The sequence below is a fragment of the Sinocyclocheilus anshuiensis genome, unplaced genomic scaffold, assembly GCF_001515605.1.
Source record: "Sinocyclocheilus anshuiensis isolate Anshui unplaced genomic scaffold, SAMN03320099.WGS_v1.1 scaffold13, whole genome shotgun sequence".
Lineage (NCBI taxonomy): Eukaryota > Metazoa > Chordata > Actinopteri > Cypriniformes > Cyprinidae > Sinocyclocheilus > Sinocyclocheilus anshuiensis.
In genome coordinates this window covers 635,705-649,361 of record NW_015538026.1, presented here as the reverse complement: position 1 = coordinate 649,361, position 13,657 = coordinate 635,705, and the positions used below count along the sequence as shown (strand labels likewise).

The 13,657-nt window shown below is 36.5% G+C and overlaps 2 protein-coding genes across 2 annotated transcripts in view; both read right to left on the bottom strand.

The window, feature by feature from the left end:
* The window catches only part of LOC107678953 (zinc finger protein 335-like), a 27,478-nt gene extending 22,195 nt beyond the window's left edge, over nt 1-5,283 (bottom strand). Inside the window, 1 exon segment of the mRNA XM_016474354.1 lies at nt 4,594-5,283. The gene's annotated coding sequence lies outside the window, so the exon portion shown is untranslated.
* Nucleotides 5,284-5,711: 428 nt separating this feature from the next.
* LOC107678941 (matrix metalloproteinase-9-like) lies at nt 5,712-10,227 on the bottom strand. The gene is made up of 13 exons (XM_016474344.1): nt 9,991-10,227; nt 9,614-9,852; nt 9,363-9,511; nt 9,150-9,278; nt 8,509-8,682; nt 8,173-8,346; nt 7,900-8,073; nt 7,666-7,821; nt 7,331-7,514; nt 7,085-7,218; nt 6,835-6,985; nt 6,621-6,724; nt 5,712-6,505 (listed from the first exon to the last, which is right to left on the bottom strand). The coding sequence occupies exons 1-13, from the start codon at nt 10,123-10,125 to the stop codon at nt 6,405-6,407; spliced, it is 2,004 nt and encodes a 667-aa protein (XP_016329830.1). The 5' UTR covers nt 10,126-10,227; the 3' UTR covers nt 5,712-6,404.
* Between the last annotated feature and the right edge of the window lie 3,430 nt (nt 10,228-13,657).

Here is a 13,657-nt window from a genome sequence, read left to right as displayed (position 1 = left end):
TTTTTTTTTGAGTTTTTTCTTGTGATTCCTTTTTTTTTTTTATTATTATTTTTTTTTATTGAAGATATAACATTCACAGGGGATACAGTCATAGCAATAAATTACATACACAACCAGAATACAAAACAAATATATAAAGAATAATAAAAATGAAATATAAAGAACAAAAACAAAAATTAAAAATGAAACATCTTTTCTTTCCTTTTTATAAATAAATCATAAATTAAAATAAAAAATAACGTAAATGGAAAATTACATATAAAATGTCAACTTCAAAGAATACACAGGAGGTTTACATTAAAGTCAATATTTTTTCCATCAATACAGTAGTTTTAACAGCTTTCTTGTTAAGTGAAGAGCAGAGAGATTCATAAAATAATTTCAAATCAATACAAAAAATCCTAAAATTGGGCATACACTCAGTAACTTTACATTTGTGAAGATGAAATAGGCCACAAAGAGTTAACAGTTTTAAGATATCATCCAGCTCCTTTGATCCTGATTCCCAAATTAAAAATAGTGCATTAAAACTAAAAAGACTAAAAAGTTTGTTGTAAGCTGAGAAAACAAGCCAAGATATTTCTTTCCAAAAATCCTTGCATTCAAAATACATATGAAGAATCTTATAGTAAAGTTCTTTCATCTTGTTAGGTAACAGAAACTTGTTAATACCGGCCCATATTTTAATAGTAGAAAGAAAAGGGTAATTTATTTTCCACTTATAAAATGCTTTAGGATGACAGCTAAACTTCTTAATAAGGATTTTTCTAATCCAGAAATTGTTACATTTAACATTAGAAAGCTCCAGACCTCCAATACAAATTTTTGGCATTTCACATTTTGAAGATCTGTAACAACTTGCCCTAACCGAATGTAACAGTTTAGGTGAAATAGAATTAATAACCCATTCATACACTCTAGGTGAGGTATCCACTTCAAAGATTTCTGAAAATTCAGAATAGGAATAGAAGTTACCATCCTTTTTTAACAAATCTAAAACAAAAATTACACCTTTGTCAAACCAGTTTTTCATAAAGACAGATTTTTTTCCACGCAGCACATTCTGATTATTCCATAGAATACATCTATGAGGGGAAAAACTGTGACAGAAGGCAAGCTTACAAGCATCCAGAGCTCGCTTATGAAAATTAGCGCGCTTAACTGGGAGTTTATTGCAACTAAAATCACAAGCTAACGAAAAATTTAAACCTCCACATTTATCAAAGATCTGTTTAGGAATATAAAACCATAACAAATTAGGGTCAGCATTCAGGCATAAACAAGAAATCTCCCAAAAGAATAACAACAATAATCCATCTGCCCTCAGAAGAAGAAAAGGACTGAAGAATAGAGCCGCTAAAATTACGATCAAACAAAATCAGAACTCCAGCGGATCGGTTAGTACCGTGACAAAATAAAATATTACCTCCCCATTGATTACGCCAAAAAGTTTAATCTTTGAAAGAAGAATGTGTTTCTTGAAGAAAATAAAAATCTCTTTTCTGTGACATACAAAATAAAAATAAAGCTTTGCGTTTAGATAAGTCACGAATCCCCCGCACATTAAGAGAAAAACAAGAGAGTTTAACTGACATAAGAACAATAAGAGAACAAGAGAACTTTTAAATGCTACACTAATAACAAAGAATATGAAATGTAATACAAGGTACAATAAAGTGCAAAACTTGAAACTTATTCAAACCCCTCTTTAACAGCGCAAACTATTATTTCAATCTGCCCTCTGCTTACCTTAACAACAACAGTACTGCGTTTTTATCAACTTCTTGTCAGTTTCCGTACAATTATTTTGCCAGTTAAAATTTTTGCAGTGAAGATGGCAATGACCATAACTGGGCACTTAACCTCTAATGTCCATTAGAAGTCAGTTATCATCCGCACAAATCTTCTTTCCATCAACGATGGCAAATGGGCCCTTAAACCAGCTCGACGACCCTCTTTTCGGGCTTTCTCCACCAACGGCCACAGTTTGTTCCGGGCTTCCTTCGTTCTCTGGGTCAGGTCCTCTGTTATCCTAATTTTTTTCTGTTTGATCACTTCAGATTTTTTTGCGTCAGCCCAAACACGATCACGGTGAGACCGCGAGAGGAACTGTACAATTATCGTGCGAGGGCGTGCATTGCCCAATTTAGGGCCAAGCCTGTGCGCAACATCAATCGAAGTTTGCAGAACATCCGCTAAACTTGGGGACAGCTGAAGAAAAATGTCCATTATGATCATTTTGACATTCTCCCCGTCGACCTCCGGAACACCCAAGATCCTTAGATTCCATCGTCTCTTATAGGCGTCCAGCTCATCCACGTTATCACATAAGCGTTTGTTTTCTGCAGCCAACGTAGACATCTGAGAGTCCATTTTATCAGATTTAGCAGCTGTATCTTCTGACTTTTTAGCAACAACGTCGACCCTCGTAGCAAGGTCAGAGATGAGGATGGAATTGGACGCGACAGATTTCTCGATCTCCAAAAGTTTCTCCATGAAGTCATCTTGCTTCTTACCTAGTCTCTCTATAGCTTCAAGCAGGACCGCATTTGAAGGATCTGAGGCTGGGCGCCGCATTTTCGGCAAAGGGCTTGCTCCGGGAGACTCGGGAAAGCACGTATCCAGTGAGTCCACAACATTAGCAGATTTGGCATAAGTATGCATACGTTTAACACTCTCAGACTTCGAGATGTCATCCACCTCCATCATGACGCCACACCGCAATTCTAGAATCCAAACACGTGCTGTAGCCTATCCAGTGAATAGTCGTTGTCGAAAAGAGGAAAAAGCTCGCAAAAATATATACAAACTCACTAATCGCAGTACAATAAATATGGAGAGCATAAATTGTATAAAATCAACGCATGAAAACAAAGTTAGTCTTCGGGGAGGAAGAAAAATCAAGTTTTGCACAAAATTCAAATAAGAGCAAAGAAAACACGACCTACACCGACGCCATCTTGAAGACGCCCCCCCCTTCCGGTCGTGCTTATGTGGGAAAAAAGCAGCGCTGTTTTATCATACTAGATACATTTGAAAGTTCTGTTATAATGCTACTCTGTGCGGTTGTCACCGGTCTATTAAAACGCACAACATATTAAAGCGTCTTTGGTGTTTCCATGTTTTCTACAAAACAAAACCGGAAATCGAGGGATTATGACGTCATTGGCAGGCGACACAATGACACTATGAACACGGTCCGTGTCACTAGTTAAAATTGCTTATTTCTCTGGATTTAAACATTCTTCGAAACATTTTAGATAATGTAAGTACACAAGTCAGCAAAATATATGGTTTTTGGATATTTTAATAACAAAATCTTACATATTGTGCCTTTAAGCCACGTTAAGCGTTTTCTGTATAAAGGCATTTCCATTCATATTCAGGCCTTATCTGCTTTCCTGTATGTAGTATATTTTATTAATAAACTGTATACCGAATTTGGCCTTTTTATATCACGTTAAGCGGTTTTTTTTTTCTATGGGGGATAAAGCGCTAACGACCAATTTAGCGCGTTGCGTTCATATTCTGGGCTATTCTGTTTGTCTGTAAACAGTATGCTTTATTAATAAGGTGTGTACAGAATTTGGTCCTCCAGTCTCTCTGTTTTAACCCTCATTAAGCGTTTCAGAATGTCCCACAACGATGCCTTGAACAAGCACTGACTGTATTTCTTCATACTTGAGTCCAAGTTCAAAATAGCATTCTATGAACCGCTCCATTGTGAACGTGTGGATCTGTATGAACCACTGCAAACTATAACGTTTGCACAAATTCATGGTGTATTTTTCATTCATTCACAGAAGTATAGATCCACCCGTGTATTTTCTGCAGAATTTGCTCAAGAGCCTTGTTGCAATCAAGTTGTACAACCAGATGTCTAAATAAACTAGAATTTTCCAAATTATTTATTGCATTTCTTCTTTATATTTTGTGTTGTACTGTATTCATTATTATTTCATACTCTGTGATGTATGTCTACTGCTGTAGTGTCAAATTCCACTAGGGGATGAATACAGTTGTCTTGTGATGGCACCTTTCTAGGTCACTCAAGCACGTTATAAGCTTAGCAGCAAAACCACAAGCCAGCGTGGTCCCCGCATTAAATGCACTCAAATAACAGAAAAAAAATCATCTAAAATGTTTGATTTCTCACATGTTCTCAACTGATATCAGTCCCTCCCCACCAGAACACCCGTCCAGCTGTGGTTGGGACATTAAGTCTTTCTTTTGACTCAGACTTTCTTTGCTCAACATGACACGTTCTGATGCTGAGTACACCAACAATTTAATGAAGAAAATGTCACTATATCAGATGCTAATAACACGCGAGTCCTCTCACGGACTGCGACTGCTCTTTGATCGTTTGTGCTGCCCTTCGTCCTGCCTGCTCGCGCAGCGCCATTTTCCCTCCCGCCGCTCCGAGTTTATTTTTTTCCGCTCAGGCGATATGAAGAACCGCTCGGGGACCTCGAGGGCCTGCGCGAGCAGGGAAAGCCAGTTCGCCCGAATGTTTTTCTCTTGCCCATCAGGGAAGAAACTGTATTTGTACACAATTTTACACCATTATTTTGAGCTAGGATTTTTTCTTACCTTGAATGGACGACTGTTTCGCTCTTTACGCACGCGAATGAGGCGAAATAAAATAGATATTTGAAAGCGAATAGTTGGTCTTGTTTCTAGTCGGGCGCCATCAGCGTCTCCCCGCTTCCTGTCCTCAAAGCTGGCCGGAACTCATTTATGCGTCAGGGGGAACAGACGAAAGGGAGAAACCCTTAATCTGTTTTATAATGTATCTCGATTTATTTTATAAATGATGTTTTATTTACAGAACATGAATATCGACCATCTCGCTTCATCTTTTAAGTGTTTTGTCAAATAATGGTGCGAACCGGAGGACTATTGCTCTCAGAGGATGAAACCACCGAGTGTCTCGCGGATTAATATGACGCCAGTTGTTTATCCTAAGATTCTCATTTATAATTTGTTGATAACGCCAAAATATATATTTTTTTTTTCACAGATTGAATGTGAGGGGGGTCATATGTTATAAAGGAGTCAATTTACATTCTGTTAAATCTGTGCCGCGGATATAAATGAGACGTGTTCCCCACTGCATGTGCTGTCATTCTGCGAAAACTACTATTTTGACCTTTAAAAAAAAAAAAGATTTTATTTGTAAAGTTAGTCCTGCGCTTTAAGTTTTAGCATTTTCTCATGAGGGGAATTTATGAAAATCAGGCGAGTTTTTGTAAATCATGTAGCAGCGTTAAAATGTCAGTGGACAGTGGACAGCTTTGTGTCAGTATTCCTATGTCAGTTATGTATCAAATATGACACAAAATTGTCCAAACTGTCATAAAAAAGTGATTGTATTTCAATTTAAATTGTATTTGTATCAAAATGATAACTGTTGTAATAAAATGTGTGTGTGGTTGTGTCATATGTGTACATTAATGGCTACTGCACACATACAAATATGACACTTGAAATCTTTCAATATTAACTAGCTGCTAAATGTCAAATATTTGTGTGACAACCGTTTAAAATAGTCTGCAGTGATTAGATTTTGAATATTAAATAGCATTTCAAACCGATTTGTATTTTTGTGTAAACTTGTTATATAGAACAAATTCAGTATTTTGCTGTATTTTCAAATATGATTCTTTGCCTAGATATAATGATAGAGCAGTTGCACAAGGACTGAATGGTCTTGTTTACACATTTATTGAGTAATCATAAACAATGCAACAAACATAAAAATATAAATAAGTGGAATGTGGAACATTAAATTAATAATATTATAATATATCATTTACACAAGGCAAATGATTTCACAATACGCCAAAATCTGGACTTAATAACATCTCAATATTAGCTCTAAGGCTAAAAATAAACCTTTGCTTTGAAAACCATACGATTGGGGTCAACACAGAGAATGGATGCTTTGATAACAAATGCATTTACGCTACAATTTTCCCTGAGGTGACTCCACTCATATATTTACAAAAACAAACTTAATTCCTAGAATTAGACTGGCAGTGTCTCATTGTAGCTTTATAGAACAAGATTAGTTTCTCTGAATGTGCTGTTAAGAAACTCGTCATGAACAAAGCAGTTATAGCGTAAGCGGAAAATAAATTATAAGACCATGTTAAAGCTGACAGACAAATATGCATAACATCCTGTTTCATGTACCTATGATCATTTCAGTGTTAAATCAGTTATTTTCCTGTAACAGTTAAAGTCAAAATCTCCATAACAGAGACTTTAAATTTAATACATTCTGTCTGTGTCTTCCTTACTACATTTTACACTGAAGAGAAATGGTTTCCCTATTAAAAAGGGCTCTGTCATCAGGTTAGGATGTTGGACGTTTTCACTGTGCACAGTGACTGCACATCTTAGCATTTTAGGAGGTCGTACTTCACATAACCGACTCGGTCAACCTGCTTTCTGGCATTCATTCTCCAGTAGAAATTCTCCCGGCAGAAGTAAAAGAATCCTGAAAAATATTGAAGAAGAGCAGAAACAAGTGTCATTTGCTTGATCAGATAAATCAGAGTAGTTAATCCGACCTTATTAACTATTTTAGACTATTCATTTGAACATAATCTCACCCTTATAGAGGAACACATCATGTGAATCAATGGGAACTCCACCAAAAACTGAGTCAGTGAATTGAGGGTATCCTCTGTCTATCATCTGAGCCTTTGAATCGAGTCTATGACAATAAATAAGAGATAAGAATACTGTGGAAAAACTACAATTACAGAGCTTTACACTTTCTGATGAGCTCTTACACGTTACAGTCCTGAAGCAAAGTTCACTTACCTCCAGAAGTTCTCCCCATTAAACAGGAGCACCTTGCCTTTTCCTCTCTGCATAGCTCCCTCCACTCTGTTCAAGTTGCTTGGCAGGCCGAGCTTCTCGATTTTACGTGGTCCAAACACCTCATTTCCAGTATAAACCCAGAACTGTTTTTCTGTGTGCATTAGATACAGTTGAAAAAACAGTTATATATATCTAAATTTGAACATGTTTGTCAATAATATCGAAATATCTCAACCTGGTAAATAAGTACCTGCAAAGAAGTAGATCTTTTTTGTGAGCTGGTCCTCAAAGGCAGTGTTAATGACGGCTGGCAGGGCAGGCCATTTCTCAGATATCAAGAAAGGACCTTCGCGTTCTCCTTTTTTTGAGATCTTCCAGTAGTGCCTTTAAGAGAGAATTTAGAAACATGTAAGTGAGAATTAGGCATAATAAAGTTTGTTTTCTAAGTTAAGTTTGTTAGTTCATATCGCTAATTATGTAGAATTATAGCTCATACCTATCCTTGAAGAAATGAAGCTCTTTCTGGATTTCAGTGATGCTATCAAATTCCTTGATTTGGCAGACATCCTGTGAAGGGTCTACATGAGTTGTGGTAGAAACAGTGGATTTAGTTGGCAAAATCAGAGAGGAAGTGGTGAACTGTGGTTCTGGAGGAGTGGAAGTAGGGCCAGTTTTAGGTCCTGAAAAGAAACAATGAAATAATATAGCTATAAGACCAGAACTCTACAAGACTCTTGGGGTTTCAACATCAAAAATCTTGAATTTTGAATAAGAAAATGCATAGTAATGCTAACAATCAGTAAGTGATGGATGGTTTAATTGGATAAATACCATAAAGATACTGAATGCCCTCGATATCATCACGATGCAGAGAGAAATCCTCTATGTATCTGTACATGGGATACATCAGAGCGTCTTTGATTTTGGAGTGGTCCAAACCAAGTGCATGTCCAAACTCATGAGCAGCCACCAGAAACAGACTGTATCCTGTGAGAGAAAAGACATGTTAGCCAATGTCTCACTTTCATATTTTTATAGTGTCTGAAGGAGATGATTATCACTTACCCCTATCAGGGCAAAATCCCCATTTTTGATCTGTGTCATAATTGCTGGTAGTTGCACACCAGAGTTTTCCATCACTACGGCCTTCACTGGTGCAAGAAGAGTATTCGTTTCCAAGGAAGGTGAAAGGAAACTGGCATGGCTCACCTTCTGAATTTCCACCAATCACGGCTGTATCTGTAAGGGGAAATATTATATTATAACATATTAATATATGTATATATCTTACTTCATTAAAGTTTCAGGGTTCAGTCTGAAGGTACGAGAGCTGCTTACCTCTGTTAGGGCAGAATCCATACTGCTTATCAGTGTCAAAGTTAGCTGTAGTGGCACACCAGCGATACCCATCAGTTCGTCCATCTCTGGTGCATGTGTCATATTTTACCCCCAGAAACACGAAGGGGAAAACACACGGCGCTTCATTGCTGTTCCCGTCAAATGTGAAGAGAACTGGGGGAAAACAGAGACAGAATGTTAGCCGTGCTCATAATAATAAATACTTGTGGTTGTTGAAATATTGTGATATTAATTCCACATATTAAGGCCAAAGGAGTCAGTTTAAATGTCTATTTTGGAATTAAAGCCCCATAAAATCATGACTGGAACACTTACGCTCACTGGGGCAGAAGCCAAATTTCTTGTCCTTGTCGTAGTCTGCGGTGGTTGCACACCAGGGGAGACCATCTGTGCGCCCCTCTGTGGTGCAGGTGGAGTAAGATGTTCCCTCAAACAGGAAGGGGAAGTGACACATTGCACCCTCTGCATTTCCATAGCGGGTTTGAATCGCTGAAGGAGACACATCAATGTCATTGTCTTCTCCACAAATTTTAAGACAGGGTATACAGGGGTAAACATGTTGACCTGACCTGAGGTATACGTTTTTTTAATATATAAGAACTCATTGCATTATTTATGAAAAATATTAAGTGTGATATTATAAAGACAATATGTTTCCAAATTGAATTAATTGTCTTTCTTATTGTTACTGGATGGAACACAAAGCAAATACTATTTAAAATATTACCGCAGGACCCCAGTTTAAAAACAAAGCTATACATTTATTATCTAAGGACTCATTTATACTACATGTGAAAAAAATACTATACACTCAAAACTTTTGAGGGAGCTACTGTTACACTATAGATCTTATGCAACTGTTAGAGAGTATGATGCTACATGGTGTTTAAACTACTTACTGTATACATACAGTGAAAATGGGGTGTACTGAAATATGAATGAAGAATCACTCTCACCTGGTCCAGAGCCAAGTGTCCAGTATTCATCATCATCAAAATGGGCATCCCCCTGCACTCCCTCACCTGGAGGATAGGCGTGAGCCAGCAGCCCATCTTTCCCGTCAAAAGGGTAGGGATCGCCGTGATCTGAAACAAAAACAACAGCTCAATCAAACTCATTCAAACAGTGGTACATCTTAAAACTTGAATCTATTACAAAAACCACCTCACCTGCTTTCCCAAAGGAGACCATGATGTCAGCAGTGCCGTCATAGAGGCGCGTGAACGTCAGAGGGGTAACATCACTCCAGACTTTGAAAGCTCTGGCAAAGGCGTCATCGATCAAAGAGGCTTCCATGTCAGGTGAGTAGTTCAAAATCCTGCATACCAAAACAACACAATGGATTATAGTGTGTTCATTACAAACCTATGAGATGTGTCGATCAATAGTTAAGGTGTCGATGGTGTAGATGATATCCCACCTGTATGTAACATCATTGTGATCCCACTTCAGGTCTCCATCGAAAGTTTGATAGTTGCGGATGTCTGGGACCCCACAGCGAGGCTGCTTCATGGCATCAACCGTGGGCTGGTCAAGCGAGCCCGTCTCCTCCAGCCCAAGCTGCCTCTGGAGCTCCTTCAGTGCTTTAGAAGTGGACATGACTGCCTGCAGTCCACTCTTCTGTATAACATCTACGTAGCCATAACGCTTCAGGTACTCCTGGAGTCAAATATTTAGACAGGAGAGGAATTCATATAGAAAAATAAAATCAACTGCAATGTACTATTTCAAAAGTAGATGGCTGAGAGAAGATATCCAAAAAACAACAACACATGAACTAAAACTTGATATACTCACATCTGCCAGCTGTGTGTCTGTCATGTTCTTGATCACATCTCCAGGGAACGTCACATACACAGATTTGAGTGGCACACACCAGGCTCTTAAAGAACAGGTTCCAAGAACCAGAAACGCCAGAACTCTAAGTCTCATGATTAGTGCTTCAAGTCACAGATCAAAGTAAAATTTGATAAGAAAACAGACTCTAAACTTAAAAAAGGGGAGATGAAGTACAAGAAATGTTGTTGTTTCTTCTTCTCCTGATCTGTCTGTCTTCTTTGGTGCCCTGAAGGCAGTATTTATGTGGTCCCCTGGGCTTAGTCACTGAGCACCCACCCACCTCCAGTAGGTCATTTTAACACTCCCACTTACTAGTGCTTGCCCACTGAAAAGGAGTGATTTTTTTCATCCATTCAAAAAAGAAGGGGCTTTCCAGTAACCTCACATTAAGCTTGAAGACACAAAAGATAACAAACAAAGACTGTCTTTTCTTTTATTTAGTTTCTTAAAATAAATTGAGACATAAAAATATGAACGTAAGTATTAATTAAAGCACCTTTTAATATAAATATAATACATTTAATAAACATAAATATATAGTATATATCATTTTAAAACAATTGGCCATATGAATATGACTGTATTTGTGTAAATAAATAAACAGTACATATTTTTAGCAACTGGGCTTTTTTAGCAATTGGTTGTATGAGTATAAAAGTACTTAAGAACAAGAATTATAAATAAATGAATAAATAAATAAATAAATAGTAGTATATTTATTTTTATATTGATTTATAAATGTATTTATGGAAAAGGAGGAAAAAAATAAATAGTATATAATTTTTGCAATTTGCTTTATGAGTATAAATGTATTTATGGAAAACAAACAAACAAAAAAACAAATATATATTATGTATTTTTAGCAGTTGGCCATATGAGTGTACATGTACAAAAATATATATTTTATTTTTTTCGCAGTGGAGGAAGGTAATGCAGGTAATGAGCACCAGAGAAAGTTGTTTTTGGATCATTTCCTGTCAAGAACAATGAATGGGCATAAAGTCATTCTGTATTAGAAAACTTTGGGAAACCCATGAACTGAAAAGGTGCCAGGTAAGCAGCTTTGTTGCACAATCACTTTATTTTTCACCAGCACTGATTAAGCTGAGTGACGAAAACATACAGGTGTCTTGCCAACACAGCTCTATTAACTTAAAACATTGTGCAAGTGTATTCATCTGTGCTGTGTTGACATGCAAGTTCTGAGCAGTTTTGTGCCCAGAGGCAAAGGAAATCTTAATCCATAAATGGCCATAAATTACCCTAGTTTCTGCAAAAAAATGCAGAAGCCATCAGCTGTTTAGTTCAGAAAAAGTTGGCTAATCATGCTTTGCAAATGAGGATGTAAGAGTGTTGTTAAGTGATGCAAAACAAGCTAATTTCCTAATTTTGGTCACTGATGTGTGTTTGTGTGCGTTTTTGGGAAATTCAGTTACACACACCTCACATAATGTTAAACACTGACGATATATGTGATATCACTGCATTTTCTAGGTAGACATCAACAAATGCATCAGCACGTTAATAAACTGTGACACAAACTGAAACAGGAAAGACTTCTCGTCTGGCATATTGCTAAAAGTATCTCTTATGTCTCTATTTTGGACATTAAAATTAATTTCCTCTCTCAATGTACGCTTCATAATGAATCAGCAGCTATAGTGAGGGTGGTGACTGCCTGTACGATTTCTCTTTTAAGGACATGAATTAAATTAGTAGTTTGTTTTTATTTTATTTTTAAAAGTAGTTTGTTTTTATTTTTAACTTTATATTATGTTACTCTAAGAATAGAATACAGAATCATGCAAGTTCTGAGCAGTTTTGTGCCCAGAGGCAAAGGAAATCTTAATCCATAAATGGCCATAAATTACCCTAGTTTCTGCAAAAAAATGCAGAAGCCATCAGCTGTTTAGTTCAGAAAAAGTTGGCTAATCATGCTTTGCAAATGAGGATGTAAGAGTGTTGTTAAGTGATGCAAAACAAGCTAATTTCCTAATTTTGGTCACTGATGTGTGTTTGTGTGCGTTTTTGGGAAATTCAGTTACACACACCTCACATAATGTTAAACACTGACGATATATGTGATATCACTGCATTTTCTAGGTAGACATCAACAAATGCATCAGCACGTTAATAAACTGTGACACAAACTGAAACAGGAAAGACTTCTCGTCTGGCATATTGCTAAAAGTATCTCTTATGTCTCTATTTTGGACATTAAAATTAATTTCCTCTCTCAATGTACGCTTCATAATGAATCAGCAGCTATAGTGAGGGTGGTGACTGCCTGTACGATTTCTCTTTTAAGGACATGAATTAAATTAGTAGTTTGTTTTTATTAACTTTATATTATGTTACTCTAAGAATAGAATACAGAATAAGGTAGGGAAAAGTGTAATATAGTTTTTAAACCAAACAAACTCAGTTTATAGGTACACTAACGCTGTAAAGAACCATAGTGGGACAAATCTGAACATTTAGCAATTGCTTCTTACACAGTGGTACCACAGTAAAACCAGATTTTAAGACATTCTTGTGTCTGAAACACTTCTGACACAAATGCAATATCCTTTTTAATTATTTCATCAGGAGCACAACACAAAAGTTGATCACAAACTGGCATTAATCACTTTCAACATCATAACACAAATGCTCAATTGCACATAATTAGACAACATGAGAAACAAGGAAATAGCAGCATTTCAAAATTCTAAAATATAAAAGTATTGTACATCTGTCATCAGTTCACACATTAGTGTCAGTGTTTTCACATGCATAAATGAGCCCCAGTCTGCTTCTGAGGATTCATATGTTGTTTACTGAAATTGTATCTTTGGTCATTTTCAGATTTAGTGGACGCCAAGGGCAAGGGACACTTGTTTGAGTTGTTTGTGTCACGACATAAAACATTTCAGGACAAGTGGATTCAAGTTGAGGTTTAGTTTTGTCACTTGCATGTTTGACCCCCAGAATTTTTTCATAAACAACCACCAAGTGGTTTGGAACTGTAATCTGTTTTTCTGTTTTACCTGAATTTAGAGTGAACTGATATAGAAAGCATGACTTATATCAAACATATTGAGAGCATTTGATCAGAAATTGTTTTACATACTTTTATGGTACATTGTAACGTCTGTATCATGTGGGTGGAGTTGTATTGCAAAATGATTTTAATTTGTTAAAAGAATAATACAAATTACAATATAATGAGGTCACTTTCTAACCAGTGTGTGTGTGTGTGTGTGTGTCTGGGCATTGATGTGTGAGTTTAAATTTGGGGTGTGTCACTAACATAATGGTGAGTAAGTAATTATTAGGAGATGTGTTCAAAATGTGCAATTCCTGAGACAATTTTGTAAGTTCTTCTCATGCATTCTCACATATCTATTCATAGTGCTGGATGAGATCTTCATTAGATCATTTAAATTCAAATAGAAGCTTAGTCCTGCATATTTACATAATAATAGCTATATATCTGTATCTCTATATATACTGTATATACATAATCCAAATAGAAATAAAACAACAATATTTCCTAAAACATTTTTGATCATGTTGAGGTAGAGTAAGTGCACAATTTTCTCATCAGACAACAAGGGAGTGACTCTTTAAATTTAAAGACAAA

What these genes read in the sequence shown, in the direction of transcription:
- LOC107678941 (XM_016474344.1), bottom strand. Translation starts at nt 10,125, where the DNA reads ATGAGACTTAGAGTTCTGGCGTTTCTGGTTCTTGGAACCTGTTCTTTA. An exon ending in CAGACACACAGCTGGCAGAT is followed by an intron (nt 9,853 to 9,990) that starts GTGAGTATATCA and finishes ATTTGACTCCAG; the next exon opens with GAGTACCTGAAGCGTTATGG. An exon ending in TGGCTTCTGCCCCAGTGAGC is followed by an intron (nt 8,347 to 8,508) that starts GTAAGTGTTCCA and finishes GTTTTCCCCCAG; the next exon opens with TTCTCTTCACATTTGACGGG.